At 41.8% G+C, this 20,040-nt stretch overlaps 1 protein-coding gene across 12 annotated transcripts in view; it reads left to right on the top strand.

The window, feature by feature from the left end:
- The window catches only part of mmd (disintegrin and metalloproteinase domain-containing protein mind-meld), a 292,368-nt gene that overhangs the window by 232,137 nt on the left and 40,191 nt on the right, over nt 1-20,040 (top strand). For 11 of the 12 annotated variants that reach the window (XM_072296762.1, XM_072296759.1, XM_072296764.1 and 8 more), the window contains exon 10: nt 1,418-1,612. In XM_072296762.1, coding sequence (XP_072152863.1) covers nt 1,418-1,612 — 195 coding nt within the window. The remainder of the gene's footprint in view (nt 1-1,417; nt 1,613-20,040) is intronic. The other variant, XM_072296760.1, reaches the window with a different exon arrangement.

The raw sequence follows: 20,040 nt of genomic DNA, 5'->3' as shown, positions 1-20,040 counted from the left end.
ATTCGTCACTTTCTGGCCAAAGTATCACTTGCGCCATGCGACGTTTAGAAATTTCCGCCGCCATTTTATTTTTTTACAGAGGGATTGTTGGTTGAATCTGTTTGAAAATTTCACTGAATTTGATCGGCAGCACAAAGAAAATTCAGTTAAATTTTCGGACAGCTTCGTTGAGCTTCTCTGTAGAAAAATAAAATGAATATTTTTCTTTCAAATTATCGGACTTTTTGGATCAAATCACGAACAAAATCCTCTGAAAAATCGGGGGAGAAATATTCATGAATTTTCCGGAAAATTCCTGATTTCTTGAAGGGAATTTGGCGACGTCTGATGGCTCATATGGCTTACTGAATACGGTAGAATGTGGATCGCGTTCCCTGCGATTCACATCGTTTGAATTGGGAAGTTCTAAAACTGAGGTAGTTGCAACTTTGAACATTTCAAAAGGAAGACTTCGTGCTTCTTCCTGTGCCCACTTCATGGCTAGACTATCATCTTCGGCAAATTTGGTACCAATTTCACAAAATCTCGAGCACTTGGAGTGGCAAACGAATTCATCATAACACATCATTATGCAAACATGAATGCAGAAATGCGTACATCGGGTGCGGTGTCTCGAAATCTTCGCCCGTTTTTCATTTTTTAAAAGGAGACCTAACCAACACCATGGCTCGAAGTTTTCACAAAATATTCTTCATTGAGAGAAGATAAATCGCTGAAATTTTAAAAAAAAAAGTGACGTTCAGTAGTTTTTCACGAAGATTATGTAGTATAACAGGAAATTCGCAACGCCGCGCCGCAAACTGAGACACGCATTTCTGCAGTTTCACCATCGGCATGCACTATCGAACACAAATCAGTGAGTGCTAATCCTAAGGGGCAGATACACCTGCGAGCTAGACGCGCTTCTTGAGCAGCGAGTAGGCCTTCAGCCGTGTTCGGCAATCTTCGAAGCCAATCAGGTTGCAACTCATCGCCCGTAACTCGCTCAAAGTAGGATCGGATCCTAATTTTGGGGTCGAGACGCGCGTGTAGCGCGCAGGTGTATCTGGCCCTTTAGCAACCCTGCTCAGGGTGGCATGAAACGTAATAAAGAAATCAAAGATTAGAAATTTCAGTGAAATATTTCATGAAACGAGACTGTGATATATTTCATATTTTTCAGGGGCTAGAGTATGCAACCCGCACTCAAACATACAAAACTAGAAAAAAGTCCCAATTTTTACGCTTTGAGAACTATGAAAATAGAGAACCGGTATTTTTCAACATCTTTCAGAAGTTTGTGAAAATTCATGAAATATTTGACGGGAAATTTCAAGGTTTTATTTTTCATGAAATTTTGCCACCCTGACCCTGCTTATATGTCATAAATGATGTCTTCATTTGCCGATTTTTAATTGATTCGTTGTCATTTTGTTAGCAGCAGCATCCTCACGTCATATTTGAAGCGCAGAGCAAGGTGAAGAACAAGGGCTGCGGGAACACAGGGAACTGGGACAGACAGATGGGCATCAATCGAAGGCCCAAGCCGGCCAACGCGGAGCAAAGATTTCGCCGCGACGTCCGGGAAACCATCAAGTTCGTAGAGACAGCCATCGTCATCGATAAAGCCATGGTGAGTTTCACCATCGTCTTTTTGACCCCTGACACAAATCGGTGTTCTCCCCGCGGAAGAATGCAACTCCATTAATGTCGCCTTTCCCCGCCCGCGAATTGCATTTTTTCCGAGAGAATCTTGAGCATTTCAACTTGAAAGTTTCAATGATTATTCTTCAGATCCAGAGGCGGATCCAGAAATTTGGCAACACCAGATTTCCTCAATTTAAACCTATGCTAAATAATCGATTCTTGTCGGAGCACCTGGCCCCTCCAAAGGTCGATACATTACCATAGGTTTACATGGAGAAAAGACAATGTTGCCAATTTACTGGATCCGCCAATGTTCAGATCTCATGCAAAAGTGGGAAACTTATGGACCAAAATTTCACAGATACTTTGTTGTCAACATTTTTAATAATTTGAGTCAATTTTGCAACCTTGGAATAAAGTTACGTTCCTTCCTCCGGAGAACGACGAAATGAGACCCGATCGTCATTTGGACGTATTTCCGCAAAACAGAACTAAGTGCATCATTAAGACATGAGCCCTGAGACCCATAAGAATGTATGCATAATAAGACTCATGTCGTAATGCACATAGTTCTGTTCGGCAGAAATACGTCCATTTCTTCTTCAGTCCTTCCAAGAAACGACTGTTTGAAACTTTTGAAAACTTGCACACTCTGAAAACACAAGCTTCTTCAAAGAAAAACTGCTAACCTCTTTTCTAGGAACTTTTCTTTGAAAAACGTGCTGTTCCATTCCGACCTAGGAACAACTCTACGGTTGAATTTCTCTTAAAAAAGAAAAATTACGGAAAATGTCGAGCAATGCCGTTCTGCTTTGAGAGCGCGAAGAGAGCAGTAAGTGTCAAATTTTCGAAATCGAGTTTCCTTCAAAATTCGTCTAAACTCCTTTAGATGAAATCACTGAAATTGCTAAAGCAGCGAAGTTCATTTTAATTGTATCAAAAAGAGACATATGAGTAAGCCGTAAGTGTGCAAAAAATGACGTAGTTATTGGCAAGACAGCAGTAAGTTACAATATTCCTCCAGAGACCCTATAAAACAGTGCTCTCAAGTAAAGTGCCGCGCCTTCTGCGAATTTCGCACCTGAAAATGCGTTTGTTGTGTGTTCAAAACGCAACCACGAAAGGATGCAGAAGATAGCAATTACGTCTGCCTTGCCGAACAATAACCTAGCATGAAAATGAAAAATACCCTTTTTCTGTAATTGAAATAAAATCAGTCGATTTTTAATCGTCCAAACGATTTCTAGGAGTCTTTCGGACGATTAGTGGCAATTTGACAAAGAACGGAGGCTTATTTCAATGATATTTTCCGGTCAGCTTCTGAGCTCGTTTTCTCAAAACTTCATTTTTGCTCTTACTGCTCTGTTTGCTGTCACGGTAGCACTGGAAAAAAATACATTGGATCTAGAGTCTAGACTCTTAAAAAATCGACAAGAAAAAATACTCTTGATTCAATCAGATTTAAGCTTAAATCAAGAACGAAGCCTCTTAATTTGAGCGGATTTCCTTTTGATCTAAGCGTAAATCTGATTGAATCAAGAGGCCCTTTTCTTGTCAATGTTTTCAAGAGTCTGGACTCTAGATCCAATGTGTTTTTTTTTTTTTTTTTTTTTTTCCAGTGAGCGTTGGTTAGTTCTCTTTTTGGAAGAAGTAAAACATGAGCGGAGATCCGCACCGATACTGCCGGAAGTACGCATTTTGTAACTCGAGCCATCGATTTCATAAAACTGACTGATCTGTTTTTCCCAACGTAGCGGTGGAGTCACGAGGGAGGACTCACAGTGACTTTCCGAGTCAATTAAATTGATGGATAATACAAAACTCACAAGTTGGTCGAGCCATTAACGCAATTTATTTCGCTTCGTTCACATTTTTCCGGGCGTATCACTTCGCATCCCGAATTATTTTGTCTTTAGTTCGTTATGGAACGCAGCGCGCGCCGGAGCGTTGCCACTCACACGTGGCCCACAGCAACATGTGCGCTCGAACCACCCGATGTCAAAAACTCGCAACTTCATCCCCTGAATCCCATAAGGAAGCCCGTAGTCCAGGGCTCATGAGATAATGGACATACGCGGGTTCGACATGTATGAGTCCGATAAATCCACGATCTGGCCGGCACGTCGTTAAAACATTTCAAATGAACGTATCTCTGCCAAACAGAACTATGTGCATTGAAACATGAGCCCTGGGACCCTTAAGAATACATGTGTAACAGGGCTCACGTCATAATGCACATAGTCCCGTTTGGCAGAAATATACATCCGAATGATGGGGTTGGCAGTATTACATTCACATCCGCGCGAGAGGGTTTTCGCGCTGGGGGCGAGGTTAAGCTCCCCTATCCCGAGAGGCGCTACAATAAAAACACACCACTCATAAACTGGCACCAGTGAAAATATTTTCATTTCCCGCTCGTTTTCCTAATGACCCGCCCCCGGCCCCCACTCACACCCCCTCCCCCCTCGCCCTCTGTCTCTCCGGCCCTTGTTTACTTAAGTTGCGCACTTAGGCGACTCTCGTGTCAACTTCCTAAACGAATACAAAAATTTAAATTGAATTTACTTCTGGACTTGTAAGCTGATTTAATCGTCCCCGCCCCGTGCGGACGTTATTAAACTGAGCCCGATCAATCTCAGGCGCGTTTTTTTTTCAATCAGCGCGACCTAGTTGGCCGCACTCTCCTGCTAAGGAAAAATGCTTTACCAATATCATAAAATACGGATTTTTTCAAATAAAATAAATAATGATCAAAAAATAAAATAAAAAACAAGTGGGGAAAGCTGTAATACGTAGGTGTTAGAGAAGCGCTCAGCTGTTAGGTCCAAGGAGGGAAAAACACGATACACAAAGCACAAGGACAGGATTGAAAGTCAAAAGACGCTGCTAAGAAGCTGCATTTCCATGGTAACGGTGACGCAACAGCTGCGTTATATGGAGGCGAATTTTAGCAGGATCAGAAAAAGTCATCACCAGTGGCAAAAAATTCGGATGAAAAGAACTCAATACCTGGAGGTTCAGACACAATAATAAAATAACTATAAACGTCCAAGCAAGGAAAATTTTGGAAATGTTATTTATTTCATCCCCTAATTTATATTTAATAATGTTAAAACGGGTATAGTCAGCTAGTAAAAAGAAAATTCTGAGAATCTCGTCGGCCATGTTTTGTTGAGTTGGTGAGCCATTCAATCGCTTGAGAACTCCACTATAGAATTTTAGTGGCAAAACTAAAACAAGAAGTGCCTGCCTACCGGCTGTGCGCTTAAAATGTGAATTTTTCATCTTCAAAATTTTCACCTATTTTATGAACGTCCCATTGGCGCGGTAGGATGACTTGTGTGTATGAAAGAGTATTGTTATCTTGATCCCTTTTATACAGGAAAAACTGTGCAACTTCTTAATCGGTTTACGAGTTTAAGACTTCTATCTAGCTCCTGGAGCCTTGCGTAAATCAACAAAAGGACGACAGAGTTCTAGACATGATAATTTTTTTTTCTGCCCCTAAAGTTAGTTCCAAACAAACTACGATGGATATTTGAACCCAAAGTTGCACCTCTTAGTAGGTATCATTCATTTTTCTCTCCTCTTGTCCGGTTTTGTTTACTTACATTCGGCTCACAGAAGAACGAGTCTTTAGGTCGGACATGAAATTTTTGACGAAATTTGTAAAAAATTACGTTTATCTCGTCACAAATATGCAATTTTAGAGACGCGTGGATTTTTGAAGTTGTCATTTTCCAAAAAGAATGGAATGACTGTATGATGGAAAAGGGATGTAATAAATGAGCAGGACATGTCCTACCGGGATCAAAACACAACCGTTTCGAAAACCGGGTCATGCTCTAACCGCATATTGCGGAAGGCATCATGATGGATTAAACAGCTTTTTTCCTTTTTTTTTTAATGGTAGGAAGAAGGCTCGTTTTAATTAAAAATCAAACTCCGGTCTGACAAAACAAAGTTGAAAATAAAAGCGCGTGCTCACGTTGAATGCGTATTCCTTTCTCGTTCCACGTCTGAAATGTTGAATTGCTATCGAATGACCTTGATCCTCGATCGATATACAGCATTGATAAGATTGGAATCTATCGATAGCGATTCAACAATCAATTTATAGGCTCTCCTAAAATTCACGTCACTGAAAAAAAAGTTTGGTGAATCCGAACTAGTTAGGAGCAAATGGAACCAGGTTTTGTTCAGTACACACAACCGAATTGTACGGTCTGCACTGGAAAAAAATGTGCTTAGCTCAAACATGATGACTCTTGAAATTGCCGCCAAGAATTTTTTTATTTTGATTTAAGCTGAATTTATCTTGATACACGAAAAATAAGGCTTGGATTAAGCAAAAAAAAGTAGTTTATATTAAGCAGCAAAATTCTTGATTCAAGAAATAATACTTCGTGGCAAATGTAAGATTCTTTTTTTTCAGTGTGCTCAACCAAACTTTTCGGTCCGCTGAACCAAGCCATAACAAATTCTTGTGGTTCGATTCAGTCTACCGAACAGTTTGGTTTAGCTAATCGAAGAATTCGGTTGTGTGTACCCGAACAAAACCTGGTTCCATTCGCTCCCAACTAGTTCGGATTCACCGAACTTTTTTTTCAGTGGTCATGGAGAGATTGCGGCGTGAACGTGATCGATAACGCCATCCAACGCGTATTTTTCAAAGGGCGGCATCTCAGGTAGTGCTGTTAGACTTTTGGCGTTTTGATAAGTCTCATTAGTTCTTAACCAAAATATCTTAGACTCAACCATCACAATACTGCCGTACTAAGGAATAACGCCGTATGAACATTCGAGAGTTGCCAAATTTACTTTGATAAAATGTTTATTTTTGAGGAAAGTTATGAATATTTTTCCTTTAAATTTTCGGAATCTTTAGGTTAAATTGCGAACAAAATTATCAGAAAAATTGGGAGAAAAATATTCATAAGTTTACCAGAGAATTCGAGTTTTATTAAATTAAATTTGGCAATGCCTAAAGGTTCATAAAGCGTTTTTCCTTAGCACGGCAGAATATGACCATGAGATGCAAGCAATCGAATCGTTGAATTCGGCGTGATCGCGTTCGATAAAGTGGACCAGGACGGGCCAGATTTTTTCCCTCCTGTCGTGCAGGGACAAAAGCGTGGTCAGGTTTTGGATGTAAGGCAGTGGCGTGGCGTGATTGGTCGACAATCGATATTTATCAATATGAAGGTAAGGTTAAGAATCGATTATTAAGGTGTTCGCTGCGAACACCCTGTGTATCGATCCTTTTCCATAAGTTTAAATGGCAGAGCAATCGATATATCACAATGCACGCCACGCCACTGATGTAAGGGACACTCGACGTGCAAAGCGAGGGTGGCGGAATATTGACAAAGGAAGCTGGTGACAGTTCAGCCAAAGGACGTGGTGGACAGAGAGCGTTCCTCGTTACGGCGGTTTTTATTTCGGAATTTTGACAATAGCCTTGTTGCCATATTTCTATCTAATCATGAATTATCAAGGTATCTTAGCATGCGTGAAGCATACACGTATTTACAGCAAAAATGAATAAATAAAAATTTACTGAATTCGTTTTGAGTCGATGAGTTCCCTGGTAAAAATTGGCAGTAGAATCTGTGTTCCAAAATACCATAGACCTATACAGCCGGCAGCCGGCTGTAAGATTTCCAATAGCCTCTATAGCCGGCAACACAATTTCTTACAGCCTTTTATAGCCGATGGCGATAAAGCAACATCCTGGCGATAACGTGTATGCTAAACGTTACTAATTACGGATGCTAGGACTTGGTGAGTTTTTGAACTACCGCTCTCTCTTTGGGCCGTAGTATCTTGAGTTATTTTGCGAGGAAAGCTCTGTACTTTTGAAGGGTGCCTGCCATTCCTAATATGTTGGAGCCCCTTCAATTTCGTATGATACTGTGCAATATATCTGGTGTGAAATAGTTGCTTCAAGCGCCGTGGTACGCCGCGGCGGGCGAGCAGCCAGCGCGAAACGCGCATTGGCGCCTACAAACCTAACAGTGATACTTCACGCATTACGCAATGCGTGAAGTATCCCTGTTAGGTTTGTAGGCGCCAGTGCGCCGCCGCTCCGCTTTGTGTTAGGCTCGATTATTTAATCTCGTGGAGTCAGCGTTTTTCAACTTATGACTTTGAAATGTTTGCACACTCTGTATGGATTATTCTCATTTTAATTGATGAAAAAAAATATGTAGTAAAGGAAAATATAATGTGCGTTTTGTAAATATTAAGGTGATTCCGTACAAACCTAAGGATTTACAAAGCACACGAATTTCTACACAATTTCTTATAGCCCTTTAAAGCCGATGGCAAAAAAGCAACAGCCAGGCGATAAAGTGTAAAGCCCGGCGACAGGAACTATAGCCCGGCTGTATAATTTTTTATTGCTTCGTGTAGCTCGGCCGTATGCTTTTTTCCACTTTCCACAGCCAGCTATATGATTTTCTATTGCCTTCTTCAGTCGGCTATAAGAACTCTCATGGTATTTTGAAACGCAGCTCCTATCGCCAGTTTTTATCATGGTTATTTTCCTCCAAAATACCGAAAAATGTGAGCTCTTCACCATAAATTTACAAAATTTCGAAAACGGTCAAAACGTTTGATAAAATGTCGTATTTGACTAATTGCCTGCGACATATGGCTTTGTCTACCAATTTCAACGAGTAGCCCGCAGCTGCAAACTCTGATTCCACGTTGCACAGCACCACCCGAGCATCAGTCCGTAGCGAATGGCAACGCCCGTCGAGGACCTTTAAATCCGAACGCACTCGATCAAACGAGCCCTGAAAACCTCAGCGGTCGGAAATGACACGTCGATTCTGTCTCGGAGAGGGTGACGCCGAGGGGACGGGGGAGGGGGCAACGCGAACCCCGAATAAACACATCGGGGGGGAATTTCGTAAAATCCCGCTCTGTATACGTAACGTGACTCCGCGATGGGCCCCAAGATAACACGGGAGGAAGCACGGTGTCTCCGACGTGATTGTTAACACCTTCATCTACAGCGACTGATAGACAAAATACGGGACCCCGTATATACATCCTCTAGAGAAGCCAGCGAATAATCGCCGCCGGGCCGTCTCGAATCCCCGCTGTTTACTCGAGGAACCGAACCGGTCGAATTTAAAACCGAACATGCCCATTATCTGATGAGCCCTAAAATGTATGCATTTTTACGGGACACGTGGTTCATCAGAAAATGAAGTGTTAGGTTTTAATATACTGCGGGGCGGACTACGACGATGACGACATGATATTCGGCACGCATGAGGAGTGTTATTGAAACGTTTACCGTGCCCTCTCCCCGCTTTCGTGACGTGTCTAACCCCCCCCCCCCCCCGGGCCCTTCGCCTTATACTCCCACATCCCCCCCCCCTCGATATAGACATGGAGGAGGGGCTTCCAATTCATTAATGCAAAGCCACGGGGTTTCTAAGTTATCCTTGCGCTTACGCAAACGTCTCTATCGAGCGTGAACGGGTGCACTGCCGTGCTAAGGGAAAACACCGTGTGATCGTTTAAACATTGCCAAGTTGTCTCCGAGAAAGTGTTTATTTTTAACGAAAGTTGGGGGTTTTTTCTCTTGAGACTTGCTCACGGAGAAAAAACCTTGTGCGTGGGACCCGAAGTTGAAGTCATATGGATCTCTGAAGTTTTCGGATTGAGCATCTGAACACTTTAGGTCTAGCTGCCGAGGTTCGGATCACACATCTGAAACTTCACTTCTTACATCTGAAGTACTCCAGATGTGAGAACCGAAGATTTTCGGATGTGAAAACCGAAGTACTTCTGATGTAAGAACTGAAGTTTCAGATGTGTGATCCAAACCTCAGTAGCTGGACCTAAAGTGTTCAGATGCTCAATTCGAAAACTTCAGAGATCCATACGACCTAAACTTCGGGTCCCTTGCACGAAGTTTTTTTCTCCGTGTAGACACGCAAGATAAGATTGCAAAAAAGTAATTTGTTAATTTGGAAAAAAGAGCAGATTCGTGAGGTTTTTTTGAAAAGCTGTGTTTCATGAGCTAGGAGGAAAGGTTCACTGCACATTAAAAGTAAAGCCAACTGAGTTGATGCTGTAAGGGTAAAATCGTACGAAAATCAAGTTGAGCACATCAAGAATGTCTAAAAACCACACCGAAAAAAAAAGGATGCTGATTTAACATTCTGGATGTAAATAAATGCGTGATAACTCACAAAACGCTAAATTAAGTGCTTTAGCAGTTAACTTTACATCTTGAAATTGCTAAAGTAACTGCTGTAGCGGTTAATTCAGCTTTTTGTGAGTTTTCGCATACATTCAGAATGTTAAATCAGCATCCTTTTTTTCGGTGCACTTCTTGACGCTTAATTTACGCAGTATATGCCTCGTTTTTTTAAATTTACTGCATTTTTGTGGAACTTTTCTTAACCTTCGGGAATTTCAGAGATCCCACAAGCCCTCGCTTCCAAGTTTTTCAGAGCGTGTGTGTGTCACATGCGTAATGCAGTCAGCAACGGCCGGCAATTTGCAAGCGGCTTGCGTGATTGTCAAATTGCAATGATTTCCAACGACGCAACTGAAGTTCCGTTGGCAAAGAACTTCAAAAGCACGGCCTTGGATTGGAGCGCCTTCCAGTCTCGTTGATTCTCTCTTCTTTGCCAGGCAGTTGCTTTAGTCGCTTGTCCAATCCAACTCCAAATAGGGCTACTGATTTTACTACAAGCGCTTGCGAGTATGTTCGTTGGTACCATGTATTTAAGAACAGCACTTATTTATCAATGCCAATTGATTACTGTTTGTCTTGTTTCTTTTCCTCTGAATTTTTACATCTTTCACCTACAAAAATGTATTGCAATTGGCCGGTGATAGATATAATTGCTTTGCGACATTTCGACAGCGTAAGTCCGCAATCACATGCATATCTCGTTCGCGGTGTCTGAAAATCTCCGCCTCTATGTCATTTTTTTAAAGGAGAACAAATTGACATCATTCCTTGAAGTTTATGCAGAATCGTCTTCGCACAGAGAAGAAAAATCACGACAGTTTTAAAGAATCGCCGTTGAGTAGTTTTCGGTTTAAAAAATTAAGTATGACAGGAAGTTTGCGACATCACAAACCGAGTTATATGATCGCCAACTTACACCGTCGATTTATATTTGCGATGTAAAACACTATTTATTTTCCACGCAACTTCGAGATTTGTCGGAGCCTCTCCCGAAACACCTACCGCGAATGTGGGGAAAAATTGTTTCTCGTGAAAAAATTAAACACCAAAAAAAATTAAACCACCTTAATCGAAACACATGCTGAAGGGCAACTTCGGGTCTTCCCAGGAACAATTTTATATCCCTTCATACGGCGGAGGTTAAACGTTTAGAGGCGAACAAGGAGCCCACCTTTGAGACTGAAGTTGATCTCGCAGGGGCATAAATCAAGGACCCTCTCTACCGTAGTGGCTAATTGCGCGCAGCACGCAGTACGCATCGCAGCACCGTACGGTCTTGGAGCTTAGCCTCCCCCGAAATCTCCTTAATAGACACTTTCATGGTAATTTATTTGATTTCGACATGAATCAAACCCTCTCTCTTTAACTTGAGAATGAGGTGGATCTGCTCTTCAAGTTCATCACCACATGAGAATACTGCCGTTCTAAGGAACAACGCCTCGTAGACTTTCGGATTATGCCAAATTTCGTCGATTAAAGCGGGATTAAAAGTTCTTGAAAAGACATCGAAAGCATATAAAAGTGGGGGAATTATCGCGCAAAGTCTAAGAGTCAGGGAATAACAAGCGAATTTTGTTGCGAAACCCTGAAATTCCTTTCTCATACCGAAGCATTTAATTATTATGGATTTCAAGAGACTTCGCGGTTAAATGAGGTCTATAAAGCATTTTCGTAAGAAATAATACTTAAAAGAAAATGAAGAAGTCAGGAAAGTTCGAAATTTCAGGAAACCTATCACCCTGTAAAATAATTATCTTTAAGAAAAGTTTTGAGTATTTTTCCTAAAAATCTTCAGAAACGCTGGAAGAGATTGCGATTATAACACGCTGAAGAATTTCAATCCTGGTGAAAATTGGCTATAGGAGCTGCGTTTCAAAATACCATAGGAGTTCCTATAGCTGACTGAAGAAGGCGATAGAAAATCATATAGCTGGTTGTGGAAAGTGGAAAAATCATACGGCCGGGCTACACGAAGCGATAAAAAATTATACAGCCGGGCTATAGTTCCTATAGCCGGGCTTTACACTTTATCGCCTGACTGTTGCTTTTTCGCCGTCGGCTATAAAAAGCTATAAGAAATTGTGTAGAAATTCGTGTGCTTTGTAAATCCGTAAGTTTGCACGGTATCACCATAATATTTACAAAACGCACATTATATTTTCCTTTACTACATATATTTTTTCATCAATTAAAATGAGAATAATCCATACAGAGCGTACAAACATTTCAAAGTCATAAGTTGAAAAACGCTGACTCCATGAGATTAAATATTAGAGCCTAACACAAAGCGGAGTGGCGGCGCACTGGCGCCTACAAACCTAACAGGGATACTTCACGCATTGCGCAATGCGTGAAGTATCCCTGTTAGGTTTGTAGGCGCCTTGCCGCGCCGCAGCGTACCACGGCGCTTGAAGCAACTATTTCACACCAGAGGTATTGCACAGTATCATACGAAATTGAAGGCGCTCCAACACATTAGGAATGGCAGGCATCCTTCAAAAGTACGGAGCTTTCCTCGCAGAATAAATCAAGATACTACGGCGCAAAGAGAGAGCGGCAGTCCAAAAACTCACCAAGTCCTAGCATCCGTAATTAGTAACGTTTAGCATACACGTTATTACCAGGCTGTTGCTTAATCGCCATCGGCTATAAAAGGCTATAAAAAATTGTGTTGCCGGCTATAGAAGCTATTGGAAATCTTACAGCCGGCTGTAGGTCTATGGTATTTTGGAACACAGATTCTACTGCCAATTTTTACCAGGGAACATAAGAGAATTCGTATTTTGCAGGGATATTTGGCACTGATAAATATCTACTGAGGGTCTATACGGGGTTTTTTTAGACATAGCAGGGTAGCTTAAATGCACTATCATCCAATGTACAGCGAATCAATAGTCACTCCAATAATTACTTATTCTGATTTAAAACCACACAGCCATGCCAAGGAAAAACGCCCCACGATTCCTTGGCTGTTGCCAAATTTTCTGGGACAAAGTATTTCTATTGATGTGTAGATATTACCTCTTGATATTTGCAGAAGCACTAGGTAGATTGACCTGAGCCCAAGTGAATTTGCCTTGAGGCATAATCGAGATAACTATACCTCACCTCGGAGAGGTTGATTTAGATTATTCGGCGCAAAGAACGTCAGTAAATTCCAACAATCTAACCTTCGGCAGCAATTGAAATTTTAAGGTTGAAAAATGTGGAATTCGAGAGAAAACGCGCGTTTACTGTTTGTCGGTGTTGTTGCCAAACTTAAAAACAATTCATGTCAAACGCTTTTAACATTATTAATAATTCGAATTATAGCTTAAAACTTTGACAGAACGTTGAGTATTCTGCAGTGTATTAAGAACGTTTTTTGCTTTGAAGTACACAAATCTATATTCTTAACCCCAAACCGGGGGTTTTTCGCTGCACCGATTAATTCGGGTTTCCATCTTAAGGCAGATTTTGCATGACCTCGTCACTAATAATAATCCCTTGAGTGCGTTCACAAATTACTTAAACGCACTTTTTTGGCATTCTTGACACCCCCCCCCCCCTCCCCCCACAACGCATAGGTCTCTATCATTTAACATGTGAAAACAAAATGATGTTTCCTCGACGCTTTCCTCGAACGATACGTAATTTTCGATACGCCTCCTACTGGAAAGTAGCGATTTATGGTAACCATTGAACCAGAAATCCGTAGAATCAACGCCCGTTTGTTTCTGCTCTCCTCTCTTCAAAGAGTGGCCTTGGTTACTACAATGATCGCTATCCCTAGTTTCCCGGAAATCTATCCTCGGAGCTCGATTCCATAACGACAATTTTCGTAAGCAAACGATTAGAAAGGGAAAATAATGAGCGTAAAGTTCATCATTTCAATGTTAAGCGAAGTTCGTCGACGGCCGGGCCTGGGCAGCTTGTTAATGAGATCTGACGGCGGAACTGCCGGGGCGATGCATTCTAATTTTGAGCGGGATCATTAAAACTTTATCTGAGGGAAGTCGTTCCGCCATTCCTCTCTCCATCCTGCATTTCAATTGTTTGAATTTTTAACTCCCCGCCCTGTAAGTTGATGTTAACCTGGAAGCGAACTTTCGGCGAAACGCTCGGCTGGGAGGACAGGAGTCGCTGGATCAGTCGTAGTTACACCCGGTGGGTTCTCCTGCACACAATGAATTGATAAACATAACAATATGCAGTAACTCAGAGAGTGCTATAAAAGGAGCGGGGGTGTGGGCCAGCGTGTGTCACGGCACCTCTACGAACTTTGGATACAGCTCTAGACCGGCCTGTCATACTGCCGTGCTAAGGAAAAACGCCGTATGAGTCTTTAGACACTGCCGGATTTACTTCAATAAAAACTGAACGCACTGGAAAAATTCTTAATATTTTTTTTTCAAATTTGTTGGTTAATATTGTTCGCGATTTGATCTAAAATATCTGAAAATTTCAAGGTAAAATAATAAAAATTATTCTCAAAAATACGTGTTTTATTCAGGGAAATTTTGCAACTCTCGAATGCTAAATGCGTCGACGCCAAAATGCCGATACGGCATTTTTCCTTAGCACAGCAGCATAACGACGGTGAAGGTCCCAAACCACGTATCTCGCTTTGCGGCGTTGCAGACTTCTCGCCATACTCTAATTTCAAATGGAAAACCACGCAATGTCGATTCTTAGAAAATTTCCGTGATTATTCTTCTCTTTGGGAAGCAAATTCTGAGAAAATTTGAAAGAATGATGTTGCTTTGTTCCTTTTAAAAAAATAAAATAGTAAGGGAGATTTTTAAACACCGCAAACGAGATACGTGGTTTGGTAGTTTCACCGTCGCCGAGTCAAAGCACATTATGGAGGAAATATGGAGGACCCCAATTTTGAAACACGTTTTGAATGTTCATTTTTACCCAAAATTTTAGGCCAAGTTCTAATGTATTTTTATGCGCTCACAACGGGTCAGTTGCAATGGTTCTGTTGTGATGATCTTGTTTAGATGATTTCAGATTATACATCAGGTAGTACCAACGAAATCTGTCAAAAAACCAAGTTTTTTCGTTCAGTATACTAACTGAGCTATTAACCTTTAAAAACATGACGTGTGACGTCAATCACTGTGTTGGTGCCAATTTTGCCAACGTGCGATTGAAATTCAGTTCAAAATATGGCAAACTCACCTCTTCTCTAGTCAAAGCTTCATGTGCATTGAACCTCTAGGTAACCCTCTCGTTAAAACAGTTAAGTGCAATTATATGACTAGCACAACTGATCCACCCATAGTTTAATACTCGAGAGATTGTTCCATCGATATTTCAAAATCCGACTGTTAGCCCCAACTCAACAAAATTCGCCTTACCGGCCCGTGGATATCCACACTATGCCAGTCTCTTTCTTTAAAAGGGCATCCTAGAGGTTTAATGGGAAAACATTTCCCGCGAGAACCGTCTCACACGAGGCAAGCACAAAAATCAAATGGTAAGACTTAGAGATCGGGTACGAGCATTTGTTTGTCCTGTGTAAAACCTTGTCCTGTCAGCGGCGCACAGTGGATCGAGTCTAATATATAATCGAGGTCGGACATAAAATTTTTGACTAAAACTGCGAATTTTGATGTTTATTTTACACATGTTAAAGTTCAAAGGGTGCAACCAGAAGAAAATTTCACGAGGCAACTAATGAGACGACTTTTAGAGCCTAAAAGTTTTGAATAAACGGAGTTACAAGCGTTTAAAGTTTCCAAATTTTGTCCGGCTTTTCCTGTTGACTCGATCCATTGTGCGTCGTGAAGATGCTGCCGAACCCCGATTGTTTGCGCGGCCAACAAACCGACCACCCCAAGGTCCCATATGCCTCCATCGAAAAATATGTTGACATTGTCCTGTTTATTTTTTATCCACCGACGATGCTCCCTGCGTGAGTTTGTGCTAGGACTTTCCCCTGTTCCCGCAGGAGTTTTCTGTTCACTTTGCTCCAAGACGCTGCCAGTAGCAACCCTCGTAAGTTGGCAATTCTGGATTGTGTCCATTGATTCGTATGTGAAAGAATCGATATCAATCGATACCGAATTTTTCACCTAGAATTGATCTTTATCATGGGGTTTAAATCGTCGTTTTCGAAATGAAATAACGTGACTTCACTTCAACGATGCAAAATTTTGACTGTCCAATTTTGTTTTTACGAGGAACCGGCTTGGAGTTGTATACGGGCAATATCACTGGTCTTTTTTTTGGATTACACGCAAACATTAGCTCATTTTTGGGCAAAAATCTCACAGTCATATTTTTGAATAAAATAACGTGTTTTTAATCAATATTGAAATCTTGGAATGGAGTTACATTCCCTCGTCTAAGGAGCGGCGAATTTGAGAAGAATCGGTGACAATTTACTTCTTACACTTAAGCCGCTATCATTTTATACTCCGATCAACCCTTAGATGCTCAAACCAAGTCAAATTAACCCGAGGTTTGCTGAAAACACGTGACTTGCGAATTTTATGGGGCCGGTAAAATCTTTACATATCGACGGTGAAACTACCAAACTACGTATCTCGTTTGCGGTGTTTAAAAATCTACGCTCACATTTTATTTTTTTGAAGTAGACCAAATCAATATCATTCCTTGAAATTTTCACAGAATTTTTTCCGCACTAAGAGGAAAAATTACAGAAATTTTCAAGACTGGACGTTAAGTAGTTTTCCATTTAAAAAATAAAATATGACAGGAAGTCTGCGACGTCGCAAACCGAGATACGTGGTTTGGTAGTTTCACCGTCGATATAGACCTGCAAATATATCCTGAAAAAAGAGTCAGGCATCAAATCGAAAAACAAGAAAGCAATCAAGTGCACACAGGAAAAGATAGGAGGTACGTATTCTGGCAGAGTTTTTTAACTTTTCTCGCGAATCTGAGCCACACATTATTGGTAGCATAGAGCTGAGCATTGCGAGTTCACGCCTTGCGCCATCGCGCCTTCAATTTTGCAGAATGCAACACGAACATCCATCAGGCACGAATAGTTGTATCTCTGCGCCGCGCCGTCATCAACGCGCATTCTTTATTCCCTTGAATCCTTTCCTCCATATCCATGTTATGTTAGTTCCGTTAGTCTTTTTTTATAGTAGTGTCTCAAGGGTCATGTGAGCAACGCAGCTGAAGATAGGAATAATGTAATCTGGCCTCGTTTTTTAACTTTTCTCCCGAATCTGAGCGACACCTGCCAGAGGTGCAAGAAGTGCCAATCGGCTGAGCGTTCCACGCGATTCGAAGTTCCCTACATCCTAAGTTCCGAAAAATTTCTTCACTTTTCCCCTTCTCTTTTTTTTCGTATAATATGCTGCCGTGATAGCGAAGAGAGCAGTAAGTGCAAAAATGAAGTTTTGAGAAAACCGGCTCAGAAGCCTCTGACCGGAAAATGTTATTAAAAGAAGCCTCCTCTCTTTGTCGAATTGCCACTAATCGTCCAAAAGAATCCTAGAAATCGTTTGAATGATTAAAAATCGACTGATTCAAGACAGCCGTAAGTGCTATCTCCTGCATGCTTTCGGTGCTGCGTTTTGGACACACAAGAAACACATTTTCAGGATAGAATTTCGCAGAGGAGGGCGGCTTTTTACTTGAAAGCACTGTTTTCATTGGCTGGAGGAATATTGTCACTTACTGCTGTCTTGCCGAAAACTACGTCATTTTTTGCGCTTTTGTGGCTTCCTCATATGTCTCGTTTTGATACAATTAAGATTAATTTTGCTGTTTTAGCTATATTTCAATGATTTAATCTAAAAGAGTTTAAACAAACATGGAGAAAAAAACTTCGTGCATAGGACCCGAAGTTGAGGTCATATGGATCTCTGAAGTTTGTGGATCATGCATCCAAAAACTTGAGGTCCATCTGCCGAAGTTCGGGTCAGACATCCGAATTACTTCGGTAAGTACCGGAGTACTCAGATGTGTGACCCGAACTCTTCGGTGTATACCGAAATACTTCAAACGTCTGACCCGAACTTCGGCTGCTAGACCTCCAGTTTTCGGTTGCGAGATCCGAAATTTTCAGAGATCATATGACCTCAACTTCGGGTCCCGTGCACGAAGTTTTTTTCTCCATGAATTTTGAAGGAAACTCGATTTTGAAAATTTGACACTTACTGCTCTCTTCGCTGTCACGGCAGTATGTTAGGTGTCCTAAAGTATCGCAAATAAATATTTTTCTAAAACTCGCATTGTAGATACGGCTACACTGAAAAAAAAGTATCGCAATCTTTCTTAACTACACTTCCAGCTGATTTTGGCGCCAGTCATAAGAGTAGTTGCACTAGCTAGAAGTGCAAAGGCACCAACCAGCGGTATAGTTAATCCTACCACACCAATGGTAACTGTGAGGGTACCAGCTAGAGGTATGGTTGATCCAACTACAATTTCAGCTGACTTGACCATACATCTGGCTTGTGCAACTAGGTACTGTAATATCTGGCGCCAAAATCAGCTAGGAGTAAAGTTGGCTTGTGATACCTTTTTTCCGTATAGTGTACCCACTCAATGGTATGCATTTTAGAGGTTATCGATATTTTACACTGATTTTCAGGACGCTCACTTCCCCTCCTCCTCCTCCCCCCCCCCCCCCCCCCGATGGAAGTAGAAAGTAGATAGACTTTCCTCCCGCTGATGAATTGACGCGCGGCGGAACACCGAGAGTGGCAAGCGACGGGCGACGAGCAAAAGGGGTTAAATTTCTCACGCATGGGATCCTCGCTTCCTTTTCCTTGGCTCAGTGAGTCTGGTCTTGATAATATCCTTTTGCACTCAGTTTTCCACTGTCACGCTGGGCTGAATCATGGCGAGCATTTTTCCCCTCTCGCGCCCGAGCTGCTCCTTTATCAAACTGCCACTCTCCCCCCCCCCTCCCTCACCGCCGCCCTTTGCCAACCGCGCCCCCCCCCCTCATGTCGATGCTCATTTTTATCATCGTCAAACTTCTATGAATAAAAATTAGAATTACCAGTTCCGTATAAAAAAAAGTCACAGTATCCCGGGCCGGGCCCTTTTGTGCTCGAGAGTTTATTATTTTTTCCCCCCTTCTTTTGCCCAGCTTTTTATTGTCGACGATGATGTACCGCGGAGGGTTTTGAATCCCGAGTCGAAACCTCAGCCGCCCCGACGATTGTTCCCCGTTTTAATTCCTCCCCCGGTCCCGGGCCCCGGTGCGGGGAGAAGGGTTTTCGAAATTATTCAAAGGCGGCAGAGGGCAGGGGCAGGGCTTCGCCGCGATGAGCATCTTCATTTTCGGAACTGGGTCAGTGGATCTTCGCCTTCTTTCGCCATTGTCTCTCCGCGTCGCGTCGCGGGCAGCGCCATGCTTGCAAACTGCCGGCTGATTGTTGAAATTAATAGACAAAGCTATAGACAAAGGAGACAGGGGGGATATGGAGGGAGCCTGTTGGTGGAAGCGGGTGTTTGAAATGGACAAAGAAGGTATATAAAAGTAAATAAATATTGCTTGCTAGGGTGTCTACGAGTCCGGAATTTCCGGAAAGTCCGGAATTAGTACTGATTTTTTAGGGGCAGTCCGGAAGTACTGAAAAAGTGCGGAAATTTCGAAAAAAGGTCCGGAATTTTTCTAATTTTTTTGTCATTTTTGTCTCAATTGGAGGAGCGAAATTAAAAGTTTTGAAATTTTTTGAATTTCGTCAATAATTGGAGGTACTGAAATGGTACTGAATTTTTCTGTTGAGGAGGTACTGAATTTCTTGGGAATCTACTGAAAAATTACCGTAAAAGTACTGACTTTTGGTCAGCCTGTTTTATAGTAGACCCCCTGCTTGCGGGCGTATTTTGGCGCGCTTCAATGCGTGACCAATAAAAAAATGGACTAGATCCAGCTCGTGGATAGTCCATTTTTATCGGTCGCTCGCCTCTAGGTAAAGACTGACAGGTGAGTACCTATCCGAACTTATTCTATGTTACCCTATAGTCTTCAGCAAATCGTTACTCTGTAGATGGACCGCGCTTAGCAGAAAGGAAGCAAGCCACATCAGCTATTGCCAAATTTAACTGGGAAATTTAATTTTTTACAAGAGAACGTTTGTGTGGATTCCGTTGAAAATTTCAAGGAATTTGCTTCATGCTATGCAGATAATTCACCGAAATTTTCACATGAATCCGCACAACCTTTTTCATGTAAAAAGATAAATTGCTCGATGAAATTATAGGCA

This window comes from Bemisia tabaci, chromosome 2 (genome assembly GCF_918797505.1).
Source record: "Bemisia tabaci chromosome 2, PGI_BMITA_v3".
Classification (NCBI taxonomy): Eukaryota; Metazoa; Arthropoda; class Insecta; order Hemiptera; family Aleyrodidae; genus Bemisia; species Bemisia tabaci.
This window is presented reverse-complemented; position numbering and strand designations above follow the sequence as displayed.